This window comes from Bombina bombina, chromosome 1 (genome assembly GCF_027579735.1).
Source record: "Bombina bombina isolate aBomBom1 chromosome 1, aBomBom1.pri, whole genome shotgun sequence".
In the NCBI taxonomy this organism is placed as follows: Eukaryota; Metazoa; Chordata; class Amphibia; order Anura; family Bombinatoridae; genus Bombina; species Bombina bombina.
In genome coordinates, this window is record NC_069499.1 from 976,194,045 (window position 1) to 976,216,149 (window position 22,105).

General features: G+C 37.6%; 1 protein-coding gene across 1 annotated transcript in view; it reads right to left on the bottom strand.

Moving 5' to 3' along the window:
* The window catches only part of RBBP8NL (RBBP8 N-terminal like), a 143,148-nt gene that overhangs the window by 20,744 nt on the left and 100,299 nt on the right, over window positions 1-22,105 (bottom strand). The window contains exons 6-12 of the mRNA XM_053707366.1: window positions 18,259-18,331; window positions 15,659-15,816; window positions 13,288-13,376; window positions 9,985-10,157; window positions 8,591-9,368; window positions 6,368-6,458; window positions 5,396-5,469 (exon numbers count right to left, since the gene is read on the bottom strand). Of these exons, the coding sequence (XP_053563341.1) occupies window positions 5,396-5,469; window positions 6,368-6,458; window positions 8,591-9,368; window positions 9,985-10,157; window positions 13,288-13,376; window positions 15,659-15,816; window positions 18,259-18,331 (1,436 nt within the window). The remainder of the gene's footprint in view (window positions 1-5,395; window positions 5,470-6,367; window positions 6,459-8,590; window positions 9,369-9,984; window positions 10,158-13,287; window positions 13,377-15,658; window positions 15,817-18,258; window positions 18,332-22,105) is intronic.

The window sequence follows — 22,105 nt, forward strand, 5'->3', positions numbered from 1 at the left end:
TTTTTGCACTTCTCGTCTGATTCCTGGCACCCTGACATTACGCAAGGGCCATGAATCCTGATAGTGCTAATAATCCACCTTTACCTGCCATAATTTCCAGGATGGATGAACAGGATCACCGCTTGGATCACTTTGCACTAGCCCTGCAAACCCTGCTGACTCGCACTGCACATTTGGACCAAAGTGTCCCGCAAGTTATGGCTGCTCCTGTTTCCGCTGCTGTACCTAGTCCTACCAGGAGCATGTCCGGTTCTGCACCTCTACCTCAGCATTATGGAGGCGATCCTAATCGGTGCAGAGGGTTTTTGAACCAGGTGGGCATTTACTTTGAGATGTTACCTCAGGCGTTTCCCTCTGACAGAGCTAAGGTGGGATTTCTCATCTCGTTACTCTCTGACACAGCTCTTGCCTGGGCTAATCCCTTGTGGAAGACTAATAAACTTGTGATTTCAAATTACCCTGAATTTGTGGCCTCTTTTCGAAGGGTATTTGATGTTCCGGCTCGCTCTTCCTCTGTTGCTAAACGACTCATGTCCATTCAGCAAGGTACAAGATCTGTTGCTCAGTATGCCATTGAGTTCCGTACGCTTGCCGCAGAGGTAGGTTGGAACAATGAAGCCCTTGTTGCCGCCTTCTTTCATGGGCTCTCTGATGCGTTTAAAGACAATGTTGCTGCCAGAGATTTACCAGAGGATCTCGAGGCATTGGTGTCTTTTTTGATCCTAATTGACATCAGACTAAGTGAGAGGCCCTCTTTCAAGGAGCGCTTGTGGAAGCCTCCTGTTCCGTTGTCTCTTACGCGTTCGTTCCCACCCATGCCTCCCTCTCCTCCCATGCCTCCTAGTCCCGAGTCACCAGGTACCGCTGAGACGATGCAGTTGGGATTCACGCGTCTCTCCGCGGCGGAGAGGGCCTTTAGGAGGAGGGAAGGGCTTTGCCTCTATTATGGGTTACAGGGCCACCTTTTGAAATCTTGTCCTACACGGCCAGGAAACGCTTACACCTAAGGTCCTGTCGGGGGAAGATCTTGGGTGGTTTATCCTCATCCCCGGAACCGCTTAAGGAGAAACCTTTGGTTACGGTTGTCCTTTCCTGGGTGGACTCCTCCATAGTCACCCAGGCTGTTGTTGACTCCGGTGCTGCGGGCTATTTCATTGACAGTGCTTTTATATCAAAGCACTCCATTCCTGTTTTGCCTCAGTCCGTTCCGCTTGCTATTGAGGCCATTAATGGCAGGTCCCTTCAGCCCGCACTCATTACTCACGAAACTGCTCCGTTATCCATGGCTGTTGGGGCTCTCGATTTTGAAACCCTCCAGTTCCAGGTGATAAACTCTCCACATTTTCCGGTTGTTCTGGGTTATCCCTGGCTCCAAAAGCACAATTCCAGTCTTGACTGGCGCAGGTCCGAAATTTTGTCGTGGTCTCCGCAATGTATTTCCACTTGTCTTCGGAAACCAGTTAAAGTCTTGTGCACTTCTTCGGTATCTCAATTGCCAGAGGAGTACCGAGAGTTCCTAGACGTTTTTGACAAGGTGCGTGCCGATACGTTGCCTCCTCACCGGTCTTACGATTGTGCCATAGACCTGCAACCCGGAGCCATTACTCCTCGGGGATTATAGGGGTCTTAATCATCTTACCATTAAGAATGCCTACCCTATTCCGCTCATTACGGAACTCTTTGACTGCCCCAAAGGAGCTACGGTCTTTACTAAACTTGATTTGAGAGGAGAGTACAATCTTGTTAGGATCAAGGAGGGCCACAAATGGAAAAGAGCATTTAACACCAGGAGCAGGCATTATGAGTATCTTGTAATGCCCTTTAGCCTATGTAATGCTCTTGCTGTTTTCCATGTATTTATTAATGATGTCCTACGAGATAAGTTGCAACAGTGTGTTGTGGTGTACTTGGACAACATCCTCATACACTCACCCACACTTGAGGCTCATCGTTCTGATGTTACACGGGTTCTTCAGAGACTACGTTAGAATGGCCTGTTTTGTAAACTCGAGAAATGTGAGTTCCATCAGACTCAAGTAACCTTCCTAGGTTATGTTATCTCCGTTGCACGGTTCGCCATGGATCCTGACAAGTTGTCTGCAGTTCTGCAGTGGCCTCGCCCAGTTGGTCTTCGGTCTATTCAATGTTTTTTGGGGTTTGCCAATTACTATAGAAAGTTTATTAAAAAAAATTCTTCCTTGGTCAAACCTATCACAGACATGACCCGTAAAGAGAATGATCCCCTCCATTGGTCACCTACTGCCATTAAGGCCTTTGATAGTCTTAAGACTGCCTTTGCTGCCGCTCCAGTTCTGGCTCATCCTAACCCTGTCCTGCCTTTCGTTCTTGAGGTCAATGCGTCTGAGACTGGAGTAGGTGCCCTCTTGTCTCAACGTCTTATGCCTGACGGCTCCTTGCATCCGTGTGGTTTCTTCTCTAAGAAATTGTCTCCAGCGGAGTGGAATTATGAAATTGGCGACAGGGAATTACTGGCCATAATTTTGACACTCAAGGAATGGAGGCATCTTCTCGCGGGTACTAGTGTGCCAGTGCTCATTCTTACTAACACAAGAATTTAACTTATCTATCTGAAGCAAAACGTTTGTCGCCCGACAGGCCAGATGGGCGCTATTTTTGTCTCGGTTTAATTATGTGGTCTCCTACCTGCCTGGTAGTAAGAATGTTAGGGCTGATGCCCTCTCTCGACAATTTTCGCCTCTGTCCAAGGAGGAATCTGTACCTACTCCAGTTATACCGTCTGACCATATTTTGGCTACCATACGTACTAATTTGACTTCTCCCTTGGGGGAGGAGATCCTGGCTGCACAAATCAATGCACCTCCTGAGAAACCTAGTGGTAAGTGTTTTGTTCCTAAGAATCTTCGAACTAAACTTTTGCACACTTACCACTATCCTAAAGCCGCAGGTCACCCAGACAAGAACCAAATGATTTGGTCTGTCACTCGACAATTCTGGTGGCCAGGTCTTTGTTCTGATGTTGCTGCATATGTTGCCTCCTGCTCAGTTTGTGCACAGAATAAGACTCCTCAACGTCTTCCTGTGGGTCTTCTTCAACCTATTGCTAATGATGAGCGTCCTTGTACACATCTTTGCATGGACTTCATTGTCAAGCTCCCTGTTTCCAATGGCAATACTGTTATCCTTATGGTGGTTGACTGTTTTTCAAAATGTCACATTGCATTCCCTTGAAGAAGTTGCCTACTGCTCAGGAGCTTGCTTCAATTTTTGCCCGGGAGGTCTTCCGTTTACATGGGTTAACCAAGGAGATAGTGTCGGACCGGGGTAGCCAGTTTGTCTCCAGAGTTTAGCGTTCCTTTTGTGCTCAAATGGGGATCCAGCTTTCCTTCTTCTCGGCATATCACCCTCAATCCAATGGGGCTGCGGAACGGTCTAACCAAGCTCTGGAACAGTTCCTCCGTTGCTATGTTTCAGATTCAAGGCTGATCGTAGGCGTCTGCCCGCACCTTCCTACCAGGTTGGTGAGAGAGTTTGGTTGTCCTCCAGCAACTTGAATCTTCGTGTGCCTTCCAATAAACTGGCTCCCCATTATGTTGGTCCTTTTTGAATACTTCGACGAGTCAATCCTGTAGCCTACGCTCTTGACCTTCCTCCTGCAATGAGCATCTCCAATGTTTTTCATGTCTCCCTCTTGAAACCATTGTTTTGTAATCGGTTTACCACTGTGTTGCCTCGTCCCTATCTTTGTTGACAACCATAAGGAGTATGAGGTCAGCAGCATTATTGACTCTCTTATGTCCAGGGGCCGCGTAAAGAATTTGGTTCACTGGAGGGGCTACGGTCCGGAGGAGCGCTCATGGGTTCCCTCCTCTGATGTTCATGCTCCCGCCCTCCTCCGTGCCTTCCATGCCCGTTTCCCCACTAAGCCTTTTGTCCTCCCGCTGGGGAGGAGTCGTTGAGGGGAGGGTATTGTCAGGGTTTTTTCCTGTTTTGTTTGCCATGTTCAGCTGGTAGCCATTTTACTCACCTCTCTTGCTGACTCTGATGCATACTTTGTGATGCTGCTCAATTCCTGCACTTCCTTTTATGGCCAGACTGGTGTACATCATCAGTGTGAGACAAGATGCAGTCTCAGTATTGTGATGTCATCACTATTTAAAGGGCCTCTGTTCAGTATGCTTTGCCCTTGCAATGTCTCAGACCTGTTTGTGAGAGCTCCTGTGTATTACCTGGCTGTCTGACGTCCCTCCTGGTTCCAGATCCTTGGCTTGTTCCTGACTCTGCTGTTCTCCTTGTTCCTGATTCCGGCTCGTCTGACTACTCGCTTTGGCTCCTGACTCGGCTCGTCTGACTACCAGCTCTGGTTTTGATTCCTGGCTTGTTATTTGACTTGTGGACTTTTTATTATTTTTTGCTATTAATAAAGGTGTGATTATTTTTGCACTTCTCGTCTCAGTCTGATTCCTGGCACCCTGACATATCCAGAACTTTGTACAAGCCTTAATCAGAATCAAACCAGTTACTTGTCCAGTTACTCCTACTTGGCATCTTAATATGACCCAGAGGGTCCTTCAAACCTCTGTATATTTGGTCCTATGAATAGTTTGGACCTCCAGATTTTATTGTGGAAGGTTCTTTTTCTGTTGGCCATTTATTCAGCTATTACAGTTCCAAAATTTTGGCTTTTTCATGTAAACCTCCTTTAATGATTTTTCATCAGGACAAGGCAGACATTCAAACCCACTATTCCTTTGTTTTCAAAGTATTATCTACAGGGACTATGAACTAACAAACTGTGATCCCTCCCCCCATTGCCTGGCTTCTAAAAATTAAAATGGGGTGTCTTCTTTACAACTTGGATGTTATGAAGGCATTACAATTTTATGTTGAAGCCACACAAAAGTTTAGGCTTTCTTCTTCTTTGTCTGTTTTTCTGGAAATTGCAAAGGGACATAAAGCTACAGCTGTTATTTTAACCGCTTGGCTCAAAGCTTTAATTTGCATGCAGTATTTGGTCGCCCATGGCAGGGAAGACTCCCCCTGAATGCATTACTGCTTATTTAACTAGAGCAGTAACTACTTCTTGGGGTCTTCATCATGAAGCTTCTATAGAGCAAATTTACAAGGCGGTTAGTTAGTCTCAAAGCTATGGTATGTAGGGGTATTTTGCCTCTTCCTAGCTGACAGGGAGTTTAATCCACATTATGATATTGTGGGCTCTCACTATTATGAAAGAAATTAATTTATCAGATATTCTGTACCAACAATACAAGATACTAACAATACAATTCAAGATACCAACAATATTGTTAAGAAATTTAAAAGAAATGGCAAAAAAACAATATATACGGTATGTTTCAGTTATTGTGCAAATTTCAATTCTTATTATTAACACATAATAATAGTGATAGCAGACCTCACTGCAAGAAGTGTTTACTTCATCCAGTTCCTCATGGTTAGACTGAACTTCTACTGATTCCTCTTCTTCATCTGCAAATATAATTCAGTGGTGTGTTTAGTTAAGAAGCCAGTCTATAAACATATGTTTTTTCTCCCTGTTATTGAAACTTTATAATAGCATGCTTACTGTATTTACCCATTTACATTTTAAAATGCAGCATCATTTCCATATATATGTGTATTTATCAATAAATTGAACGTATTCTTCTATGTGAAGAAAATTAGAATGTGAAATATTCATATTTTCGTGTCGGGTTAGTGCACATGAGAATATGCGATCAGGTTTGCGCGAGAATAGGGCGTTTTTTTCCACTTTTCTTTCTCCATTGACTTCTATGGGCAAATACGTGAATGTGCACACAATATTCTAACTTTGGCTTTTTGCCCCGTCGTTTATCGCACAAGCAAAAAATGTTTACTTTCAACTCATGAGTCCAACCTGATGAGAGCGCAGAAAACTTACTTCTAGTGCAACTAACACTCGAGCGGAAGCTTTTATTTGTGCTCCACTCGTTATCTGGCCCTATATACACAGAAGCATTTTGCTGCTCCATATTAAAGGGACAGTAAATTCAAAATTAAATGTTCATGATTCAGATAGATTATGCAACTTTCCATTTTACGTCTATTATCAAATTTGCTTTGTTCTCTTGATATCCTTTGTTGAAAAGCATACCTAGGTATGCTCAGGTGCAGCAATGAATCCACTGGAAGCTAGCTACTGAATGGTGGCTACACATATGTCTCAGGGCATTGTCTCACCTGATGTATTCAGCTAGCTCACAGTAGTGCATTGCTGCTACTCAGCCTACCTTGGTGTACTCTGCAAAAAATAAAGCAAAGGACTTTAAATAGATTTAAATGATGTCCAATATATTTTCTTATCAGAGATTCACAAATATACTATTCAACAAAATGTAAATAATACCTGGCTCACTTTCACATTCTCTCTTCTGTCCCCTGGTGGTTATTTTGATTCTTGTTGATTCACTTTTATTCTCCAAACAAGGGTTAGGTTCCTGGATTAGCAATATTATGAAATAAACATTAGGAACAGTGATAATCCGTAGTTACAAGGATATATGCCTAGTTAAACTATATGGTGGGGTAGAAAATGTATTCTTATGTAGTACAATATTTTACTGCAGTCACAGTTTAAAGCACTAAATGATCCTAATAAGTATTATGCAAGTGTTTGCTTGGAGACATCTGCACTAGCTCCAGTCAGTTTTGTGCCCATGCTCAGTAGAGGTCTTTTGCTGACAGTAGAACTTAAAGGGACACTGAACCCAATTTTTTTCTATTGTGATTCAGATAGAGCATTAACTTTTAAGCAACTTTCTAATTTGCTCCTATTATCAAATGTTCTTAATTCTCTTGGTATCTTTATTTGAAATGCAAGAATGTAAGTTTAGATGCCGGCCCATTTTTGGTGAACAACCTGGGTTGTTCTTGCTGATTGGTGGATAAATTAATCCACCAATAAAAAAGTGCTGTCCAGAGTCCTGAACCAAACAAAAAGCTTAGATGCCTTCCTTTTCAAATAAAGATAGCAAGAGAACGAAGAAAAATCGATAATAGGAGTAAATTAAAAAGTTGCTTAAAATTGCATGCTCTATCTGAAGCAAAAAAGATATAATTTGGATTCAGTGTCCCTTTAAGTTGTATAATGGTAGCGCCTTTATCATACTAAAGGCAGTGGCTACACTGATGAGTGTTCATTGCAAGAATATAGATAAATTCTTTGCTATTTTTAACACAATCTGTCTTTTTATGTTTAATTTGAAAAAAAAAAAAATGTAATGCAACACTATTTCATATCCCTTTGAGGATCAAACAACCAGCCCTGTTACATGTTTGGAACAACACCCTCATCCAGCCAACACTCATTTACTTATCTCTATGAGTGGGACAATATTTATTGATTATGATGGATTGTTACATATATGAGTGATTATGAGACGCTTCTTTACTTATTCTGTGTAAGTCTTTTGTTTTAATCCCTATAAAATTCTGATTTTAACTGATATTCACTATTCATTGCAAGATATTACTTCTCCCATACCATATTGCAGAGATGGTCACGTTGGGGAGTGGTCTTGCTTTTCTCAGCCTTGCTTTACTCTGCCTTTTATTTTCTTATACTATGTTTTTGTGGTTTACTGCAATGTCATTTACGTTGTTTACTTACTGCTCTTATTTACAAAGCTGGGGCTTTGCTCTGCTGACCTTACCATAACTTTTTGTTCTCTTTAAAAGGGAGCGACAAAAAGATAAAAAAAAAAAGCAAGGGGAGGAGGAAAAGAGATTAAAGAATAGAATATATAAGACACGTAAAAATAACAGGATAGTAACTGGTCAACAATATAATTGCCCTAAGGGCTTTAATAATAGTCATCCATAGGCAGTGATCTTAAGGATCTTTTTGCACTCAAGGTTCACGTGGCAGTGGAAATAATTAACAGTTTTATCCTTGCCATGCATACATATATATATATATAACTGATACTATGAGGCATAGCTATTTATCAAAGGTCTGTCGGACCTGATCCGACAGTGCGGATCAGGTCCGACAGACATCGCTGAATGTGGAGAGCAATACGCTCTCCGTATTCAGCATTGCAACGCCGCCCCGTGCAGACTCATGGCCAATCGGCCGCCAGCAGGGGGTGTCAATCAACCCGATTGTACTCGATTGGGTTTAATTTTGGCGATCTCTGTCCGCCTCATCAGAGCAGGCGGACAGGTTATGGAACAGCGGTCTTTAGACCACTGCTTCATAACTGCTGTTTCTGGCAAGTCTGAAGACTCGCCAGAAACACAGGCCCTCAAGCTCCATTCGGAGCTTGATAAATGGGCCTCTATAAGCCATTTCCTATGATTTTATCATTTCTGTACCTTGATAATATTTTTTTTTAAGGAGTTTGTGTTTATTGGAAAATTGTGGTACTTGGTTTTTACTGTCATATTTTAATGTTAGTATTTTCATTATATGATTAAGATATTCCACATGGTAGTCGACACTTTTTTTAATTCTAGGCTCACAAATGCAAAAATTGTTTACTAGGCTCGCCAAAGCAGACAGTTTCAGGATTTCATTTTTAATAAGAATTCCCTAGCTACAATTAGAATGTGGTAAGTATTTACTTACTAGTACATTTTTTATGTCTTTTTGTTCTGTCCTTTCATGCTCAGTCTTACAAGTTAATCTGTTTTCTTCCTTCTCCCCTACTATATCAGTGCTGGGGGCTATTTTGGGAGGTGAGCTGTTGCTAACGGTTGGACTATAAGTGTCAAACATCCCTCTATGCTCTTTTCTGTGTTCGTTGTGTTGATGGAGCTGTGCTCTTTTTGTGTCAGATAGGTCAAGGGGCTTGTCTGGAGTTGACTCATCTTCATGTTCTTTCTCTGGCACAGCACTTGCTTTGACTTCCCATTCCTGCTCTTCAGGGTGGTTATCTTGATAACTGTTCCTCAAGCGTTTACTGAGAACCTCAAGTAGTGACAACCTTCCCTCTTGGTGACCATCTCTTTCAAGAGACTTTGGAATCTCACCAGGTGACTTTGGTGACCTCTGTTCTTGGTGTTGCCTAGTTAAGATGTACTGGAGCCTCTCTCTCTCTTCCGGGTGCATCAACCTGTTTCTATATCCCTGCTCTCTCATATAAAGTACTGCACCATGTAGCTCTGCCATTGCTGCCCTTTCATCCCAGTCTTCTTGGGATCGTTTCTTAACCATCTCAGCCTCACGGCTTTTTGTTAGTAAATACCGACCCATTGCCTCTCCAGAAACACCAGGACACCGCTGCTCAAGCTGTCTCTGTGCCAAATGTTGGCTCAAGAGACAAAGTTGTTCCTCTGGAATGACTTGCTTCAATGAGTCAAACTTTGACAAGGTAGCATAGGAATCACTGCTCGCTTTTGAATGTCTAAAACAAAATTGAGACAGATAAAATGATTGATTACTTTAGCTCTAGAAATTATATTACTTCATCAATGTTAACCAAATGTCAGTCCTTAAAGGGATAGTCAACAACTTGAGATTATAATATAAAGGGTTAGATTACAGGTGTAGCGCTAATTTATTGCGCACTTCAAAACGGACAAATTCGCCTTTTTACGGACACCCAATAAAACACCAGCCATTACAAGTGGCTGGTTATTGCTACTGCAGGCTCGTGGTAGCAATTAGTGCTCCGAAAATTAACCAGTGATCAGATCTCTGGTTAATTTTCAAATATTGCCCCAATTGCCCCAAAACATTAGTGTATGTTTCTATATTAAATAAAAATAAAACATTGCAGCCTATACCATAAATATTGCTACCCTAGCCACAGGCCCTTTTGACCAACGCCAAAATACACCCCTGTAGCAGCTATAGCGTGATAACTTATTACAAACCACTTTACAGGTATAAATCACATATGCAATACTTTCTGCATTTTAATCCAATATATTATAGCCTACTGAATATAATTAGATAGATGATAGATAGACAGATAGATAGATAGATAGAGATATGTGCCAAAGCAATGTTTCACCCACAAATCATGGTTGACAGTCCGTTTGCTTAGAGAAGGCGAAGTTCCCATTCCCACTTGGCCACCTTTACAACCTGGTCTCAGCACAGCAATGGTACCATGTAGTTGGTTGGAAATTCTCTGTTGGTTTGGTTTGCTCAGAAATAGCTTCTGTGCTCCTGTCACATTTTGAAAATTCTGAAAAAGGAGAATTACTTTTTACATAAGTAGAACATTAATAATCTGATGCAAATGATATATCAGTGTCTATAAAGATCTCTTTGGTTATTAGTTGCAATTTAAGAAACGTTGTACTCAGGCAAGCCACTAATAAGAGTAATTGTATTTAAAGCTGTGGAAACCCATTTTGAACTGTTTCTCATGGTATAATTTGTCCATTAATGTAAAACTTTTTTGCACACACTTAGTTCACAAAATATAATTTATGAAAAGTGTACACACCTAAAATATCATATAATGAATGTCAAGGGCTAGATTACAAGTGTAGCACAAATAAGGCTGCAAGGTCCATTATCTTTTGAGCGACCTTACGCAAAGAATAATGCGCCATCTGGTGTTAAAAGTGGATGGTTAAAAATGTTAAAAGCAAAGACGCAACTTTTTCATCCTCTGAGCTGTGCGGTTTGGAGGTTGATAGTTTCTGATCGCAGAGGTCTATTGTGAGGAGATTGATTAATTTTATTGATAAAGATCAATGGTATGGACACCATTGGAGTATGATAGTTGTTATTATACCCAAAAATTTGAGAAACATTATTGAATGGACAATTATTTGTTAACAATATAACTTTTAGTAAACCCTATACTTTTATTAATGACCTACACTGGGAGTGCTATTAGCATGCTTTCTGCTCGAATTACAAGTGGTAAATTAAGTTTTGCGCTCAAGCGCAATCCAAAATATTGCTTTAGTGATTTTTGAGATGAGAATTAAGCCATTATTGCTTGCTAATTTACATAACAAAACACGTGATAATATGGAAATAAAGGATTATATATAAGTGTTTTATAATTAAGTTTCATTAAAAAAGTGTAGTACAGAAGTAAATGAAGAACTCCATTACTAGATTTTATGCACACAATCGACTTGCAATATCCAACATGAATTTTACTGCCGCCCAAAAAGATATCAATTACGTAAAGGATTTAGGGCTCGATGATTGAAAGCTCTTTGGGATGGCGAGATTATTAAAGAATGCTTGCCAGTCCTTCTATTTCCCTGGTGGAATGATCTAAAGCCATTTTTTATCCTGAAAACAGGGTGTCTCGCTAAGGGGCGTATACTGCATTTTCATATGAAATGTGCACAACAAAATTCGTATTTTAAACATCATACAAAACAAATATTTGAACCATTCACACAAAAATAAGCAGGGAAAAATTGTATTGTTAAGGTGCATCAAAAATCGTAACCAAATTCTTCACCAAAAATCGTATGTTAACAAAAAAGTTAAATTAGTATGTAATTTACACAGGAATAAATCAAATTAAATATGCACAGCGTAAATCGTAATTGTAGTACACTGGATGTGCAAAAATTACACAGAAATTTAAACAAAAAAATACAAAATGCAAAGCAAAATTGTTGTTTTTTTGTAAAACGGGCTGAACATGGGCATTCCATGGGCGTATATGAAAATGTCTCACTAATCCCAGCATAATTCTATAAAGATTTTAGGACTTAAGATCTCACAGTTTTTTCTCACCAACTAAAAAGTGGCGAGCTTTTCTCAAAACAATACGAACACTTATAACCCCAATAGAAAAACAAATGCATACTAAAATATAGGAGAATGTAAGATGCTCTATGCAGAAAGCAGCATAATGTGAGTTATATTGGCTGCAGGATTTTAATTTTAAAGTGCTCTCCCTGCTAACTTCGCACTAAGGAGCGAAGTTTCCCTAACCAGCGAGCTTGATTACTTTTAATAGGAGCCATCTCGCAACTCGCAGGTACAACCCCTTTTTAACGATCATTTCGCCAGGGCAGCCCTGCGAGTGTCAACGAGAAAAAGAAGGTTTGAGCTGGCGAAGATTATATCATCAAGCACTTAGTGCACACATGCTATCTGACATGCAGATATTAGCTCCCACTACACTATAGCTTGAATGATAAAAAACACATTTGGACTAGTAATCTGAGCACAAAAAAAATAACCTCTCTTAACTGAGTTTTAATGATGTTAATGCACAACATCACTAATATTTTTGCTCTCAATCTGTAATTTAGCCCTAAGCGTCTGACCATTTTAAAAATGTTAATTATAAAATTATGCAAAATGATATCAAACCTATTGCGTGCATAAGTAAATTATGTAAAAAAAAAATGCATTTAGACATATTAAAGGGATACTAAACCCAATTTTTTTCTTTCATGATTCAGATAGAGCATGCAATTGTGAGCAACTTTCTATTTTACTCATATTATCAATTTTTCTTCATTCTCTTGCTATCTTTATTTAAAAAGCAGCAATGTAAAGCTTAGGAGCCAATCCATTTTAGGTTCTGCACCCTGGATAGCGCTTTTTATTGGTTACTACTTTTAGCAAACCAATAAGCAAGCGTAACCCAGGTTCTGAACCAAAGATGGGCCAACTCCTAAGCTTTACATTTATGCTTTTTAAATAAAGATAGCAAGAGAACAAAGACAAATTGATAATAAGAGTAAATTAGAAAGTTGCTTAAAATTGCATGCTCTATCTGAATCATGGAAGAAAAAAATTAGGTTTAGTATCCCTTTAAGCACATCAACACTGAATAAAATGGCTTCAATCTTTTACTTTATCTTAGCTGTATATACACTATGAACAACCCCATGAAAATGTTTTTTTCATCTGTTTTCTGTTATATATGTAATTCAGAAAGTTTTACAAATTCAAAGAGTTACCCTTCAAATGACTTGGGATGACTTAGAAAATCAAGCTAAAAGTCACCCAAGCTCCTGAGCTGCAGTATATATTGCTTTTGCTTGACAAAGTCACATGGATTGGAATGGAAGGCATTTTTTTTAAAGAATCACTTCTCTAGATCACTTATTATAAATTATCATGTTCCAAACCGTATATATAGATACCTGTACTGACTTTCAAAATATTAGCCATGTCAGTAAAATAGCAACTGGTTGGTAAAACTAGGTTTGATTAACAGATGGAATAATTACTGTCAGTGCTGAATTTGGTAATCACAAGAGTAAGAGGTTGGTGACACCATCTTTAATTATAGTTATTGATTTTTTGCTTTCTATATTTTGTTTGTATATTTGTTGAAATATGAAGAGACACAATATACAAATGTATAGGGCATATACCATCTGTTGAAGGCAATTATCCTGACATCCGATTCCAACCTGAGAACTTTTCCCACCTGGAGAGAGCCTGGAAGCAACAGTGGATTTGTCTGAAAAGAAAAATGACCAATGTCTGTCCATTTTGTATTTGCAAAGTAGCTGACACATTAAAGAAAACGTGTTATGTTAAACAGTCTTATTTTTTTTCTTACACATTGCAGCAAAATTGTTAAAGTGATGGTAAACTGTCCCCTTTATAAAAACAGATCTGGAATGTTAGTGATATTTTAGATGGAGTTTAATTCATCAGTTGTAATGAAGATGTGCTATAACTTTTTAATATAGATATGAAATTCAAATACCCCACAATCCATGCTTTTCTGTGAGCTAAAGGTTTTAACTGTTCTCCAATCAGCGCTCTCCCCTTTGCACGCCTTTTGTTGTAGCTAGAGCACTGAGTGGAGAACATTATGGATCTGTCTTTATGTTGGGGAGAGTTTAAATCCTGGAAAATGAAGTGTGATGTAAGTGTGATGAGGGAGTCGGGACATGTTTTGTTGCTCCAGTGAGTGGTGTTCTAACAGAATAGCAAACATATCAGATCAGCAAATGGAAGTGATGTTCCGTCAGCTGTCTGATCAAAAATACTCACCGCGTATGCGCTCCTCAGCGTAATTATTATTTTTGATAAATTAATAAACTGAACCTTAAAGAATTATATGCTGATATTTTTAAACCAGTTTATTAATTTATCAAAAATAATTTTAATATGACTTGTTATAACTGTTTATTAAAGGTACCGTAGTTCTTTGAAATTAAACTACATTACCCATTATGCCTTACATTTACAAATTACACCTTGTGCGCACATGCGCTTTAAAAGTGTGCAAAAATATGATGGGTAGATAGTAATTTGTGACGTGCTGGGATTGGAATGCGATGACACGGAGGAGTGCACGCGCAGTGAGTATTTTCGGTCAGACAGCTGACAGAATGTCACTTCCATTTGCTGATCTGATATGTTTGCTAGTCTGATAGAACACAGGCAATAAAAAGACTGTACAAACATAGCTGGCAGGGTTTATTGCCTGATTTATATCTGTTCCTAATTGTTCTAGGCAGGAAATATTTAAGGAACATAATATTCAAAACATTACATGCTCTAATTCTTTAGAGCATGCAATTTTAAGACCATTGACCTTACACTACTGTGTGTTTAACTTCCACAAAGGGGTTAAACAGACAGTAGAAGTGCCACTTGAGACTTGCAGAGCACTACTGGTTCTTTTGTGAGTTGTGATGTGCAGATAGCCCTGCTGATTGGATCAGTGCTCTGCAGGTTCTGAACAGCACTTCTACTGTGTGTTTAACTTCCCTGCGGGGTTAAACACACAGTAGTGTAGGGTCAATAGTCTTAAAATTACATGGTCAAATGAATTAGAGCATTTTTCCACTATTATGGCCATTTACATTTAAGCATGGGGCACCCATTCCTTTATAGATACCAAAGTATTTTATAGAAAATAAACCTTTTCACTTATATCTTCAGTATTTAAACTACTAATATAGGAATTAATCACAATCATTTAAAAAAACAACAACTAATCAATCTACATAAATCCCCCTTGACTTTAATGGTGATTTTCTGTAGAAAATAAAATAAGATCGACACCAAAATTGTAAAAAATAACATCTACATTTTTTTTTCCTTCAAATCAAGACAGAAGAATCCAGCAAGAATCGTTGAAAAATAGCAGTAACTTTATTGTTAAAAAATGATGATAAAATACACTCAGAAAATGGGGGATGTGAGAATATGAGTTAAAGGGTATGCCAATTACTCATGAGCAGCCAGTTGGTCGGTCTATTTTTTTTTTTTTTTACCTGTTTTAAAATCAGGCCCGGAATCTAAGTGATATTTTGGTTGGACTTGACATGATCACTTCTAACAAAGATGCACTGTAACTTAACTTACAGTGAATGCCTCTAGAGTGATCTCATTTAAATATTTCAGCCTGTGGGCATACTTCAGGATGGCTTCTGATGACTAGTCTTGAGTCAATTATTATTTTAGAATAACACCAGGAAATTCATTCTTTTTGACTAGAGTAGAGTCAAAACCATTATCTCACCAAAAAAAAAAAAAAAATACCGGCGGTATTAGAATGGCACGGCTAGATTAAAAAAGTAAATAGCATTGCATCTTTGTTAGAAGTGATCAATTAAAAGTCCCTGTAAAATATTGCTTAGATTCCGGACCTGGTTTTAAAACATGTAAAGTTTACCATAACTATAAATTTAGCATGTATTTACTGTTTAACATTACTTTAAATTGTATGGCTTTCTTCCATAAATATGCTCAGTACACATTCAATAATACCAAGGAACGTACCTTCTATCTGATAGTTGGATAGACTTTCTTGTGTCTCTGAATCTTTACTCATTTGTTCTAGAGCCTTTTTCTGACTTGTAGAAGTTGTAGGAGACCGAGGCGAATCTGAAGCAAGCTTGTCTTCAGGAGTATGGGATCTGGAGGGCTTGTTTATTTCGCTAAAGGGGGTAAGGTTTCACGTTCATTTAATGTATTCAAGTCTACAGTTTAAAGTTGTTGTTTTTTTTACAATACTCATGACATGATATAGTGGTTATAACGTCAGGTCACTTTTGCATATCCACAGTTTATGCAAATGAATAGATCCAGAATAATTACCATCTGTTATATGACATTTAATCAAGGTTGTATTTACTTCCATTAAGCCCATGCATTTGGCATATACATAACACCAAATACACATCAATATGACTTTTTAAAAGACATTAATAATACAATTTTGGAAACTATTATGAATACTATTTGAAAACTGAAATACGACCAAGGTTTTGTGATCTGTTAGTTTATGGTGTGTGACCAAACTGGGTTATCATTAAAGTAGAAAACGATTATACATCAAATCACCTATGGGTAAATTAATAATGGAGAGGGGCGCTAAAAAGCTAAGGATGGATGGGATATCTGAAGGACAGAGTGTCTATATATATATTTAAACAACACAGAAACTAGCTGAATAATTATGTAACAAAGTTTACTGTTCATATAACTATAACTTCAATATCATAAATAAAGCCTAAAATGAATCAAATAAAAATAAATCAGAGTGTATATATATATATATAGTACAAAAACAAATCTGAGCACAGAGTTACCATTAATATTCAATGAATAACTATCATTAAAAAGTTGTGGCTACAACTATTTGTTATTTAAAAAGATCCGTTGTGAGGAAGGGCTCAAATGTGTTTATATGGCACAAGATTACGTTTGTATGAAGCCCACAGTCCGCAATAATTATTCCAAGATAGGGCACAAAGTTCCAGTGATAAAATTCAAACATAAAGTGCAGCTGTAATGAAAAGGTCAGATTCTCCCAAGAAACACAATAAAAGTTTGTGGAGGATGAAGTTCACGTATCAGCCGGGCTTACCCGGGGAATCTTACCAGAATTAGTTGGTGTACGGTGGATAGATTGAGAAGTAGTTGTGGGAGATCTACTTCTATCCAGGGGGAGCATTAGGATTAGAGCACACAGTTAGAACTAGACGTGTGTTTCGTTTCATTCCGAATCGAAATTCGGCTGAATTTGCCAAATTCGGAGATTCAAATCGATTTGAATTTCCGAATTACCCTGGCAACGAAACTAAACTAATCCGAATGCATTTGTAACTAATAAATCCAGATTAGTTTGGATTTATTCGTTACATTCTAATGGCCATGGACTAATTACAATTCAGTATAAAAATTAAATTTAGTGAGATTTATTGAGATAGAACATTGAAAGTTTGTGTAACTTGGAACCATCTGAATTAACATAACACAAACCAAACTTCCGAATTTACGAATCGAATCCGAAAAGAATACATCCGAATTTATTTGAATCCGAATAAATCCGAAACGAATACGTTCAAATGTATCAGAATTCGAATCAGTCAGAAACGAAATTCGAAAAAAATCGGAATTGTCCCAAAATAAACCGAAACAAATTTTTCTGCAGTGCACATGTCTAGTTAGAACTAATATTTATTTTTACATCAAATCGCCTATGGCCTGATTCTAAAAAGCTCTCTGGGCTGGCGAGATTAGTCTTTCTAATTCCCTGGTGGAATTATATAAAGCCACCCTGAATTATATAAAGCCAACCTGAATGCGTATATTGCATTTTCATATTGAAAAGAGATGCATACATTATATAAGTGAATAATGAAAATTGTAATTTAAAAATCATACAAAACATATAATTTAACCATTCACACAAAAATACGCAGGGGAAAATTGTGTTGTTAAGGTGCATCAAAAAATCATAACAAAATTGTTCACCAAAAATCGTACTTTATCAAAAATGTGCACTTTGTAGGTAAATTACACAGGAATAAATCTTAGGATATATGCACAGCATTAAGTCATTTATTCAGTCAATCTACGATATCAATATAAAAAAATGGAAGGAACAGACTTGGCAAATAGGCTTGTGCAGGGGTGGTGACATAGCCATAGAACACGCTAATGTGCTTTTGTCTGTTCCTAAGCTCCCTAAGAATGATAGCACATAATGAATTTTGGACCTGTTGCCAGTGTGTCCAGAAGAATATGACTGTACTTCACTGATGAGGCCAACACAAGTCCAAGTGTATGTTTGGGGTTGACATATCTCTTAATTAGCATTGCCTTGTATTTCAGAGCTGGGCTGGCAGCATCAGACTAATATACTGTAGGAAAGTTCCTCTCTGTGAAAGGCACATGCTGAGCAATAAGTACCGGGGTTGGTGACTAGCTATAGGACAAGCTAGTATACTTTTCTTCACTCCATGGTTGAGAGCATTTCTCTTTTTGTTAATATTCAAGTTGTGGGTTGGTGAAATATAGCTTATTGCCATTGATAAAAGGGTAGGATATGTCAATTTCGACAGATTAAAAGAAAAGATAAAACTCATGCTTACTCAAAGTTTTTCAGTTTCTTTAACTCTTCTAGGAGGAACCTTTTCTCTTCTTTCAAGTTGTTCATTTCAGAATCTGCCAAAAACAATTATTCATCAAGTTACATAAACCTATAGTAATATAAATACATGGTATTAAAAGGTCATTTATTATAGTTTATAAGCTAAAAACCAAACGTTTTTTTTTTATTTTAAATTATAATATACGCCTGGAGAGGTTTAGTACTTAACAAAATCTCAGTGGTTTTGCTGACTTTTAATATTTTGCCCAGGTATGTTAGAAACAGAAAATAATATTCCAATGACTCAGAATATAGAAGTAAGAAAATGTAATATAATCAGTTTCAGTCACTTGGTCACTGGTTCTGTTTCATTATAGAGATATATTAGTTCAGTTGAAATAGCAAAACAAGTATTTCTGCAATATGTATATATGTGTATATATGTGTATATATATGTATGGATATGTATGAATATATATATATATATACACACAGTATATGTATATATATATTTATTTGCTGGGAATGGGATTAACATGTTGTTAGTCCTCTTGTCAATCAACGCCAGAAGACTCGTGCCTCAAGAGCGAATGGTTAGCCCAAAGGGAAACATTTTTTATTTCATTCCCAAAAACACCTTTTTTTCCCCCAATACATTGAAAGAGACAGTAAAATAAAAAGTAAACTTTCATGATGATGCAATTAAAAAAAAAAAAAAAAAACAACTTTCCAGTATACGCCTATTATCAAATTAGTTTTGTTTTCTTAGTTTCCTTTGTTGAAAAGCATACCTATGTAGGCTCAGGAGCAGCAATGCAGTGTGATTGGTGTCTGCATCTTGTCATTGCCTCACCAGAAGTTTTCTGCTAGGTCCCAGTAGTGCATCACTGCTTTTGGGTCTAGTATTCAATAAAGGATACCAAGGGAACAAGGATAATTTGATAAGCAAACTGGAAATGTGTTTAAGATTGCATGCTCTGGGGCCAATTTATGTAAGTGCGAGCGGACATGATACAATGTAGTGTATCATGTCCGCCGCACATCGATAAATGCCGACAGCGTATGCTATCGGCATTTATAATTGCACAAGCAGTTCTTGTGAACTATAATACAGAAATAGGGGGACAGCGCCAATATTGTAAAAAAGTATACAGGCTCACTTCTATTTGGACAATCGCCTAACGAAATTGTACAGATGAATAATTGGAAATTAATAGATGTGTGAAGGAGCGCCCCAAGAGAGGCTTAAGTATACTAAAGAAAGTAGAAATAACAGGGTACTAAGATAACGGTATCCCAAATGTTATAAAACACTCATAAGGTAAGTAAATAGTGTTAGAAAGTGTCCCAGCCTAAGAGAGGATAGAGACTGGAAAAAACCTCAAAGAGAAAAAAAGGGGGTACTAAGAAATTCAGATATAGCTAATAATGACCAAGTGTAAATAGGCGCGTATAGATATAAAGTCTATAACAAGTGTATTAAATACAATACAATGTCTAGGATATGATGTGAAGGTATATCAATTGTATATAATGGCGGTGATGCAATAAAAAAAGGGGGGTGCAATAAAAAGGGGGGAGGGGGGAAGGTATGAATGTGTAAAAAGATATATTGTACTGGTAAAAAAGTGTATAAATAAAAGATTATAAATTAAAAAGTATATCCCATAGAATACTTTTTAATGCCGTGTAATGGTATAGTCAGCGGTGAAATACAGTGGCTATACTTTGGGATATAGATAAAAAAAACTCTATATATATATTGTGACACAATGATTATATAATTCTAAAGTGATTACAGTAAAATATATTTAATATAAGCAATAGTTGCAATACAATTCAACAAGAAAGGAACAGAATAACAACCAACAGTTTAGCTAAGAACCAGACAGCAATAGTCTGGTAAATGACTATGTACATATGACAAAATTGACCAATATGAAAAAACATCCCAGTACTGAAGAAAAAAAAATAAAATAAAAATATATATATAGACAAAAATATATCAAAAATATAAAAAGTCAAAAAATAGTCACAGTTGTATCCAAATAGAGATGAACTTTAAGTGTTCCGGTCGAAATAGACTCATAAAAGTTCAGGTGAGGACCGGGCATCAACTTTAAGCATTTTGGTGAAAGAAAACCTATATGGGAAAGAAGAAAAAGACTACTACACAAACAGTACAAAAAACTGTATCCTAGAGGTAATGTGCTCACCGTTTACAGAAAGAATCACTCTGGCTGGTATGTCAAATGAATGCAGAGGTCAACGCGTTTCAGCCTACTACGAGGCCTTTATCAAGACTATCTATTTCCACCGGAACACTTAGGGGCCTAGTTATCAAGCCGTCAACCTCAAATACGCTGGAATTCCGCAGCGTATTTGTGTCGAAGCTGATACGCCTTAGTTATCAAAGGCTCGAGACCGGCAAAAGTAGAATTTTGTGACGTAAGCTTCGATCCGCCGGACTCAGTCCGACACAGATCGATTCTTACGTCACTCCAGATGTTCCGCACACAAGTGCGGCACAATCTCACTACTTTTGCTAGTTATCAAAAAACTAGCAGGTACGCTCGGCACTTTTACGGCCCAGCGTACCTGGTTTTCAAAGCGCCAGCCTGGAGGCGGCGGATCCCATAGGAATCAATGGGAGTCTGACCATAGCGAAAGTACAAGTTCGCTGCTGACAGACATCCCATTCATTCCTATGGGAGATGTCTGCACCTAACATCCTAACATGTACCCCGAGTCTAAACACCCCTAATCTGTCCCCCCTACACCGCCGCATCTAAATAAAGTTATTACCCCCTAAACCGCCGCTCCCGGAGCCCACCGCAACTATAATAAATGTATTAACCCCTAAACCGCCGCTCCCGGAGCCCACCGCAACTATAATAAATGTATTAACCCCTAAACCGCCGCTCCCGGAGCCCACCGCAACTATAATAAATGTATTAACCCCTAAACCGCCGCTCCCTGAGCCCACCGCCACCTACATTATACCTATTAACCCCTATCCTGCCCCCCTATACCGCCGCCCTCTATAATAACGTTATTAACCCCTAAACCTAAGTCTAACACTAACCCTAATGCCCCCTTTACTTAAATATTAATTAAATAAATCTAAATAATATTTCTATTATTAACTACATTAATCCTATTTAAAACTAAATGCTTACCTGTAAAATAAACCCTAATATAGCTACAATATAAATAATAATTATATTGTAGCTATCTTAGGATTTATTTTTATTTTACAGGCAACTTTGTATTTATTTTAACTAGGTACAATAGCTATTAAATAGTTATTAACTATTTAATAGCTTACCTAGCTAAAATAAAGAGAAATTTACCTGTAAAATAATAACTAACCTAAGTTACAATTACACCTAACACTACACTATACTTTAATATATTATTCCTATTTAAAACTAAATACTTACCTGTAAAATAAACCCTAATATAGCTACAATATAAATAATAATTACATTGTAGCTATCTTAAGATTTATATTTATTTTACAGGTAACTTTTTATTTATTTTAGCTAGTTAGAATAGTTATTAAATAGTTATTAACTATTTAATAACTACCTAGCTAAAAGAAATACAAAATTACCTGTAAAATAAATCCTAACCTAAGTTACAATTAAACCTAATACTACACTATCATTAAATTAATTAAATAAACTACCTACAAATAACTACAATTAAATACAATTACATAAACTAACTAAAGTACAAAAAATAAAAAAAGCTAAGTTACAGAAAATAAAAAAATAAGTTACAAACATTTTACAAATATTACAACAATTTTAAGCTACTTACACCTAATCTAAGCCCCCTAATAA